Genomic DNA, 9,467 nt, shown 5'->3' with positions numbered 1-9,467 from the left:
TCTCCCTGGTGGCAATCTCTCAACCCAGAACTCACGCTGGCCATGGCAGACGCAAGGGAAGGATCCTGAATGGCTTGTTTGTTTTTGTGGATGAGGAGTTGAGGAGGAATGCGCAGTCATCTTGGCATACTAGTATTTATAACTGAGTACTAATACGCTCCTAAGTGGGAAACCGTTTAGGTTGTGACTGGTGTGAACAGGTTTGCAATTCAATATAGCGTGGAGTAATTTGGAATGTGACGAGACGCAAGCTCAAAATTTATTGACGGTTCAAGTTTCGAAGTGCGGCACTATTCCCGGATGGAGTACTTCTTTTTCTACTCTCTCCTTTCCGGTTTTATAGGGCTTATCTCAAAATTTTAGTTTTTCCATTTTATAAGGCTCAATTTGGTTGTTCCCCAACACATGTTCAGATTCCAAGGTGCATTAAATCATTGCGTGCAAGTATTAAGAGAAAATTGACCAATGCATGTACTTTATGCATGCATGCATTGCAATTAATGCATTGATAAACATATTTTTTTATCGCCACCAAAACCCACCATTTCTTAAGCTAAAGTAGACCAAGGTAATCCCTATATTAGCATATTACTAAGATAAACATAAGGCACTGTAGAAACATTTAGGACGTGAGCTTGTCAATCTGAATGTGGAGGGACACAAGCTTAGCCCCGGCCAGCAGCTTGGGCGGAACTGTCAAGAAGGTCAGCTCCTGCACGTCGACATCGCCGGGATCCTTGCTGCTTGTCACCTCCATTTCCACCTTGACAGCGTCGGTCGTGCCTTTGGGCTCCCCCGGCAGGCCGTTCACCCACAGCTTGGCCACATAGTGCGGCAGTGGGGACGCCCCTGCTCTGATGCAGATGACCGACACGACGATAGGCGTGCCAATGTCGAGCACGCCGTCGACCAAGAAAAACGCGTGGCGGTCCTCCTCCGCGAACAGGAAGAGCCATGGCTCCGACAGTGGCACTTGCAGCTGGAGCACCTTGTCGTACTGGATCCTGTGCACGGGCATGGGATGCGCGGTGCTGATGTGGTGGTAGAGCGCCGGCGGCGGGCCTTCGTAGCCGCAGACGGGCACGGGGCATTTGCAGGGCGCGAGCGGACACACGCTCTAGTGATCGGCGAGCTTGTGGTAAGTGACGTATCGGTGATCTCGCCCTCCTCGTGCACAACCATCTCTCGACTTGGGCCGAGGTATTACAAAGCTTTACCGTCACATATTTTATACTACTTCAAGGTGCATTAAATCAACACATGCAAGTATCAAAAGGAGAGTCACGGCATGCATGCATGCGTTGTAATTAATGCATCGGTAAACGCAAATTATTGAAATATATTGAGTGTAGTGCTTTGATGTGTCGCGTCAACTCGTACATCAACGAGAAGTTTGATTATCCTCTCCCTCCCCGACTTAACTACACCTGCCTTTGGCTGTATGACAGGTTGGCCACACACCTGTCGGGCCCACCTGTCATACACGCAAAGGCTGGAGCGTCCCTCCCTCGCCCATGAGCGTGGTGGCTGGCAAGACTAGGAGAAGCTTTCGCTACATGCTCTCCCTCCCGCACGCGGTGGACATGCAGCAGTTCAATCGGTGTCAGATGGCCAGAAGCATACAGTAGTACTCCTCCAGTGCAGTAGTACTCCATCATTGTTTGACTTCCCGAAGAGGCAAAGAGCCAAGCACAGCCCGGACGCTCGTGTATATACCGCATCATTCTTTACTCCTTCTTACTACTCCGACATGTGGGAGAGCCAGCATCCGGGTCGACGTGTCATGCACCAGATTAGAGTGCGGAACGGAAGGGGGGCATCACCCCGGTCGGAGCGCCAGTAATTCATGACTATAGTGAGTGGTCATATCACAAGTCTTTCCAGCAGTAACGCGCCGTCAAATCACACAGCCCCACTCGCTCAACCTCCTCGCCTCTCTGTCAAAACGCCTACCCAAAAACTGTCGCGCGTACTGCCCGGGAAAAGCCCCGCCCTCAACTTTTAACTACGAGAAAATAGTTCGAGCTTGTTCGTTCTATATAAATACAGTAAGTACTATATGTTTATTCACCTGTGGGGTTGTTCAATGAATGGAGGGGTGGGGAGCACAAGTGAACAATACTGTAGTACTACTAGTAGTAGTAAGTAGGAGTCGTACAGTAGTCACCTTAAATAGAGAATTTCTTTTCTTTAATGCCACGTACACAAATTGAAACGCTTGTTGTGGAGAGAAAAAGATGATCACTCCACTATATATGGACGCAGGGGCCTGAACGCTTGCTTTACTAGGGTTGCTCTCTTCATTCTCTCATCCTCTCCAGATATAAACAAGACAGCGGTAGCGACATTTTCTCTCTGCTCACCGCTGGTCACAGATCCGGCCGGATCCCATCGGCCGGTGTGTGTAGAGGACTAAAAGGTGCATCGTTCACGCGGTCATCGCCGCTGAGGGAGGAAACCCACAGCTGCCGGAGGGACCCGATCCTCTGCCCGTGCCGTTCTCTCCGACACAGCGCCGGCTCGGGAGGTCCTCCGACCCTTCTTCCTCCCTGCCGTATTGTCCGCAGATCCGACCTGCCGCCGCCTACATCCCGGCGACCCTCAGGTATAAGTTCTTCGAAAGCGGCCTTGCTCTACTGCCCCAGCTCCCCACGTGTCTGCATGTGCATCTTTTTCTACTCCCATCAGCTCTTCCAAAGCCACCTAAATTTTTAGTATTATTAGAGGTAAAGCTACTTCATGTATTCGAATCTAGGGCTTTGTTCAAACAACGAAGAAAGGGGGGGAAGTTGTAGCATGAATCTAGGACTTGATTCAAAGAGGAAATAATATGGTGAAAGTAGTAGAGACCGGATACCCAACCGGTCTCTTGGCTGAAAAGGGAAATAATGGGAAAATGCGGTACAAACTGGATAAGGAACAGATCTATTATTGGTTGAAAAAAGGATAGGAAGTGGCGGCTGGTGGACAAGTCAACAGAGTATGTCCAGGATTAGATTTGCTGCCATCACATAGTAAAAGGTCTCCAGGATTAGATTTGCTTCCCTCACATAGTAAAAGGTCTCAGGATTAGATTTGCTGCCCTCACATAGTAAAAGGTCTCAGGATTAGATTTGCTGCCCTCACATAGTAAAAGGTCTCCGAGATTAGATTTGCTGCCCTCACATAATAAAAGGTCTCCAGGATTAGATTTGCTGCCCTCACATAGTACAAGGTCTCTAGGATTAGGTTTGCTGCCCTCACATAGCATGAACAAACTCGACATCACCACTTTATGCCTCCTTGTAGGTACATTGTGCTGATGCGTCCACTATCGCATGTTCTTATACCAACCTTTTGTTGTTGTTAATGTAAGGGCTTCATGTAAAATGAAGCGATCACACTGTTACCTTAGGGACATGTCTAACCAGTGTTATTATTAATCTAATGCCTCCAGTGATAAGATGCAATTAAACTGTGTTACAAATGGCACTCCTGCTGTTTTCCCCAGTATGATAAGTAAGTTGCTCCTTTACGCTACTGAGTGTCCTGGTGTCCCCACGGTCCCATGCCCTTAAACCAACTCTTTAGCTGATGTTGATTTACTGTGTCTGGTAAACAAGCAATGCCACCATTAAAGTAATCCCATATTTGAGGAATCTCATTGTTGATCATAATGCTTCTGGTAACATGAAGCATTGCTTACGTTTTAAAATTTCTACTGTCCTTGCGTGATTGCCATGAACATAATTAAGATGCTTCTTTTCATTCTGTATATGTTTTGTATATTCTTATTGACCAGCAACTGTTTACTTTCTATCTTTTTGTGCAGATAGGGATATCCATTTCACCTTGTTGCTATTGTGACCTTTTGGTGAACTGCACAAAACACTTTTTTTGGAATGAGTGTCTTGTGCAGTTCAACTAAAATGTCACGTGGGCAACATCTCTCAATTTTGGTGGAACTGCACAAAATGGTGATTGGAGTTTCCAAAATCTCCGTCTAGTTCTGCTGGTAATCTCGTGCAACATTTTATTAGCCTTTGCAAGATGAGCCATCACTGTCACCACAATGGCACTTTATTTTAGTGGAACTGCACAAAAGGATAACAAAGTTGCACCTTACATGAGCTGGACAGCCAACCTTAATGTTCCTCAATTTTAGTGCAACTACTAAAGAAGAACCTGCCAGCTCACGAGAGTAAGTACTTCTTGCTAGCTGAATGATGCAATCTTTGCTTCATTTCAGGTGAACTGCAGAAAAAGGCACATGAATTGAATCATGGAAGTCCAGGCATGCTTCATCCGAGTGGAGCTGCAGGTTGAGTAAAGGAGGCCACTATTAAAGTGAAATCATGCTCTCCTGGTTTGTGCTATGCAAACAGGAATACTCAACTACAGATGTTGTGATGGTCAAGAGCATTCGCCAAGTTCTTTGATTGTATGACATGGCTAGCGAAGATGGATTTAATCCCAATATTCACTTTATCAAAAGGCTCTAATGGGTTGGTTCTGAATCTTGCAAGCTGGGAATCAGTGAGACGTGTAGGCATCTTTGTTGTACTTATTATTTGAATCTTATTTGTTGGTTCTGAATCTTGCAAGCTGGGAATCAATGAGATGTGTAGGCATCTTTGTTGTACTTATTATTTGGATCTTATTTGTTGGTTCTGAATCTTGCAAGCTGGGAATCAATGAGATGTGTAGGCATCTTTGTTGTACTTATTATTTGGATCTTATTTGTTGGTTCTGACTCTTGCAAGCTGGGAAACACGGCATGATGATGCAAATGACAACAACCATAACAAATAGTTCAAACTTGGTAGTATTATCTTTGTGAAAGTGCGACAAATGTGCTGATCGTGTGCGTCCTGAGAATAATAATTCTAATTGTTGTGCATGTTGATCCTGTGGCACTGATAGAACGAGCGAATGCATTGCTTGTTTTAAGTATAAATTTCTATTAGAGCTAATTAAATTTAAGTAAAGTGACCACTAACTCCTGTTATTACAGTACCAATACAGACCCGCTCATGAACCGACGTGTGGCCGAGGGTGCATCTTCTGTCGGGCGTGTAGCGGACGAGGGAGGGGTATTAACTGTTGTCGCCTATACACACTCAGTTTACTGTTGAATCCAGTTCCCCAGGAGCTGAAAAACGAACTGCTGCCGCCGCCTACACACTCGTTCACTCGAAGAGACTCCAATGGCGATCCGAGGGGTGAGCCTGTTGGATATGGACTTCAGCAAGGAGTTCCCCTTTGAGTTCGCCGTTCAGTCCTATGGCTGCACCAAGTTGAATGTGATGTACACCAACGATACAGACTCGGTGAAGCTCTGCCTCGCCTCAGTCCTATGGCTGCACCAGGTTCTAGAGCATTCGCCCGTTTCATCGGCAGCGCCGACTGCACCTTCGCTACGGTGGAGAGAAGGAAGAACACGACGATTCGGCCATTTGGTGCAACAAGCTTGTCGACATCCAGAAGCAATACAAGATCATCAGCAATGGGCAGGAGAAGGACTTCGTGATTGACCTCGCTGAGACCATCATCGACCCCTGATACGCCAACATGAAAGAAGACAACCTGAACACGTGGGAGGTACCTCTGAATCTAGCCTACATAACCTACGCGGCCAAGGACGCATACGCATGCTACGACATGTACATGCAGATCTTGGACATGAGGGCATGTCTGCTTCCCTTAACCGACGAGTACACGGACAGCCGCAGCGTCATGATCAAGCGTGCCAGGAAGGTCTAGATGTTGTACTTTATCTGTTTATAAGCACCTTTATCATCTGAGTGTTTCATGCATTAGCCTATGTGTCGTAATTATCTGTTTTGTCCGAAATATTTCTTTTAAGAACCCATTAACCTGATTGCTTTTTTTAGTGGCTATTTGCTTATGTATGTAAACTAGTTCACTTGTCCGTAAAAAAAACTAGTTCACTCGGCTGCCGTGCTTTGAATCTCCTTCCTCCCAACATATTCCCCTCCTCAGGTGGACTCAGTAGGTCTCTGAATTTTCTCCCACTTTCTTTTTCGATGTAAACTAGGTTTTCTCCCAGTACTTTCCCCTAGAACCAACTCAACTGTCCCACGTCTAGCCTAAAAAATAATAATACCCCACGTACTATTAACTCATCAAATTAAAATGATATTTTATTTCATAAGTTGAAAGTTCTTACAAAATAATAATAATAATTGTTTATATATAACTTGGCAAGTTAACTCCTAGTGATTGCGTACATAAGCTTGCAAAGATTTTACTGACGTGCAATCATGTGTTTATGTTTTTATAACATTTCTCTGTCTAGCCCAACATGATATTTTCACCCAGCCCAGCAAGTCCGCGGATTTCGAGAAAAATGCAAATGGGATTTAAACGGGCTGCATAGATGCTACATCATTGTTTCACCCAGCCCACCAAATGGACTAAAAAAACGTTCCCCCCGCTGACAGGTTGGACCCACCAGGTATATCTTCGCATGCAAGGAAGTGCCTCCTTATTATGCGCAAGATAACGATGTCCATCCAACGGCCGTAGTGCTTCTTCAACCTCTGGTCTTCTTGCTCCAGCCACCCAAAGCAGCGCCAGTCGTGCCGCATGCTCCTGCCTCCCGTGGTCGGCTGTGCTGCCGCGGGGGCCTCACCGCCCCTACTATTCCCACCGCTGGCCAGGCCCTGCAGCGACGGCAGCCTCACACCGCAGCCGAACTAGTGAACCCTCGTACTCCTCTCCGTGCGGGCTACCACTGCCGCGTCGTCCCCTTCCTATGCCTCGCCGTCGTCCACCGCCGTGGTGCTCTCCGCGCGGCGTGGTCAACGTGGTCAAGGAACGACTTCCATCGGAAGAGTACTGTACGTGGAGAGGCTGACAGCTGGGTCCACGGCCACACCCCAGTTTTTTTTGTGATTTGCCAAGCAAGTCGCTTTGTCAGGCCTGTTGGGCTGCAAATCTTTCAAGACGAGGAGAGCTTTGATTCGGCTGGCCGAGAAAATGGCTCATCAGTAATGAGAAATGGGTTGTACATTTTTAAAACACATCAAACCGGCAATTAGTTTCAAATATCTTTTTTTTTTCATTTCAAGATTTTAAATTACATTAATTTTTATGCGTGGAGAATTTGTTGGATTTATATTGATATACATTTATTTTTAAAATCAGTTTGAATGTGAGTCAAAATTTCGGGATCAAAAACAGTTCGGACCGCACCGAAATATGCAAAATTTTGTATAATTTTTTAACCGTGGCCACAATTTGGGCTGTAATGCTAACAAAAAGAATATGGGCTCCAAAAAAACCTTAAGAATTAGCAAGTGGGCTGAAAATTATTAGAAACAATGGCAGATGAGTTGTATGCTGTTTTCCACAGATTTGAGGTTCTCCTAAAAAAAAGGTTGACGCACAAGCAGTGACTGTTGGATGTCCATCCAACGGTCGTCGTGCTTCTTCAATCTCTGCTCTTCCTGCTCCAGCCGCTCAAACAAGCGCCGGCGGGACTGCCTGCTCCCTCCTCCCCGCGGCTGGCTGTGCTGCCGCACAGGCCTCACTGCCCCACCATACTCCCATCGCTGGCCTAGCTATCCCTATACTCACCCACACCTGCTGTTATTCTCCGGCGACGGCAGACGAACCAGTAAACCCTCGTACAGTCGTACTCCCCTCCGCGTGGGAAACAAAAACAACGGCCGAGTCTTCCCTGCCTATGTGTCATTCCCTTCCTAGGCCTCGCCGTCGTCCACCGCCCTGGTGCTGTCGGCGTGGCGTGGTCAACGACCGACATGCATCTGAAGTGGACTGTACGTGGAGAGGCTGACAGCTGGGTCCACGGCCGCACGCAAGGAAATGCCTCCTTATTACGCGCAAAATAATGATTTCCTCCACCTGACATCTGGGACCCACCGAAACGGCCTCTGTATTTCACGAAAAAAAGTTACCGCCGCTGACAGCTCGGACCCACCAGTTATATCTTCGCACGCAAGGAAGTGCCTCCTTATTACGCACAAAAAAAATGAATACTCCCCCTGCTAGCTGGGACCCAGTATAGTGGGCCTACTAAGTTGACGGGGACGAAGGGCTTTGTTAACTTAGTCAATATGCACGATTCTAGCTCGACTGACCGTACGATGTCCATCCAACGGCCGTAGCGCTTCTTCAACCTCTGGTCTTCTTGCTCCAGCCGCCCAAAGCAGCGCCGGTCGTGCCGCCTGCTCCTGCCTCCCGTGGCCGGCTGTGCTGCCGCGGAGGCCTCACCACCCCCATACTACTCCCACCGCTGGCCAGGCCATCCCTACACTCCACTCACCCACACCCCCTGTTATTCTGCGGTGACGGCAGCGCAGCCGAACCAGTGAACCCTCGTACTCCTCTCCACGTGGGCATCCACTTCCACGTCTTCCCCGGCTCCGCGTCGTCCCCTTCCTAGGCCTCACTGTCATCCACCGCCGTGGTCAATGTGGTTAACGACCGAATTCCATCGGAAGAATACTGTACGTGGAGAGGCTGACAGCTGGGTCCACGGCAGCTGCAAGGAAGTGCCTCCTTATTACGCGGAAAATAATTATTCCTCCACCTGACAACAGGGACCCACCGGACGCCCACCAGTATATCACGAAAAAAACGTTTGCCCTGACTGCTGGGACCTACCCGACGGGCCACCGTATTTCGCGAAAAAAACGTCCCCCCTACTGTCAGCTCGGACCCACCGGAAGTGCCTCCTTATTACGCACAAAAAAATGAATACCCCTGCTAGCTGGGACCCACCTTGGTGGGAGGCTGACTTGTGGGCCTACTAAGTTGACGGGGACGGAGGGCTTTGTCAACTTAGTCAATATGCACGATTCTAGCTCCAGTGACCGTACGATGTCCATCCAACGGCCGTAGTGCTTCTTCAACCTCTGGTCTTCTTGCTCCAGCCGCCCAAAGCAGTGCCGGTCATGCCGCCTGCTCCTGCCTCCCATGGTCGGCTGTGCTGCCGCGGAGGCCTCACCGCCCCCTACTATTCCCACCGCTGGCCAGGCCCTGCGGCGACGGCAGCCTCACACCGCAGCCTAGGAAGGGGACGACGCAGAGCCGGTGAAGACGCGGTAGTGGATGCCCACGCGGAGAGGAGTATGAGGGTTCACTCTGCGTCGTCCCCTTCCTAGGCCTCGCCGTCGTCCACCGCCCTGGTGCTCTTGGCGCGGCGTGGTCAACGTGGTCAAGGAACGACTTCCATCGGACGTGGACTGTACGTGGAGAGGCTGACAGCTGGGTCCACAGCGGCAGCAAGGAAGTGCCTCCTTATTACGCAGAAAATAATGATTCCTCCACCTGACAGCAGGGACCCACCGGACGGGCCACCGTATTTCGCGAAAAAAACGTTTCCCCCTTGACTGTTGGGACCCACCAACTACACCTTCGCATGCAAGGAAGTGCCTGACAGTCGGGACCCACCTGGTCGAAGCATACATAGCGTTGTCATTCTGGTCGCGAACGTGTAC

General features: G+C 48.7%; 1 protein-coding gene across 1 annotated transcript; it reads right to left on the bottom strand.

Annotated features, from left to right (window-relative positions):
- Window positions 1-622: 622 nt before the first annotated feature.
- On the bottom strand, window positions 623-1,018 carry LOC147975888 (uncharacterized). Its single transcript, XM_087520630.1, has one exon. It carries the CDS (start codon window positions 1,016-1,018, stop codon window positions 623-625), a length of 396 nt encoding a protein of 131 aa, XP_087376756.1.
- Window positions 1,019-9,467: the final 8,449 nt, after the last annotated feature.

The sequence above is a fragment of the Triticum urartu genome, chromosome 4A (genome assembly GCF_056163025.1).
Source record: "Triticum urartu cultivar PI428250 chromosome 4A, HENAU_Tu73, whole genome shotgun sequence".
NCBI lineage: Eukaryota > Viridiplantae > Streptophyta > Magnoliopsida > Poales > Poaceae > Triticum > Triticum urartu.
Note: the sequence above shows the minus strand (reverse complement) of the source record. Positions and strands in the feature narration are given on the sequence as shown.

What these genes read in the sequence shown, in the direction of transcription:
- LOC147975888 (XM_087520630.1), bottom strand. Translation starts at nt 1,018, where the DNA reads ATGCCCGTGCACAGGATCCAGTACGACAAGGTGCTCCAGCTGCAAGTG.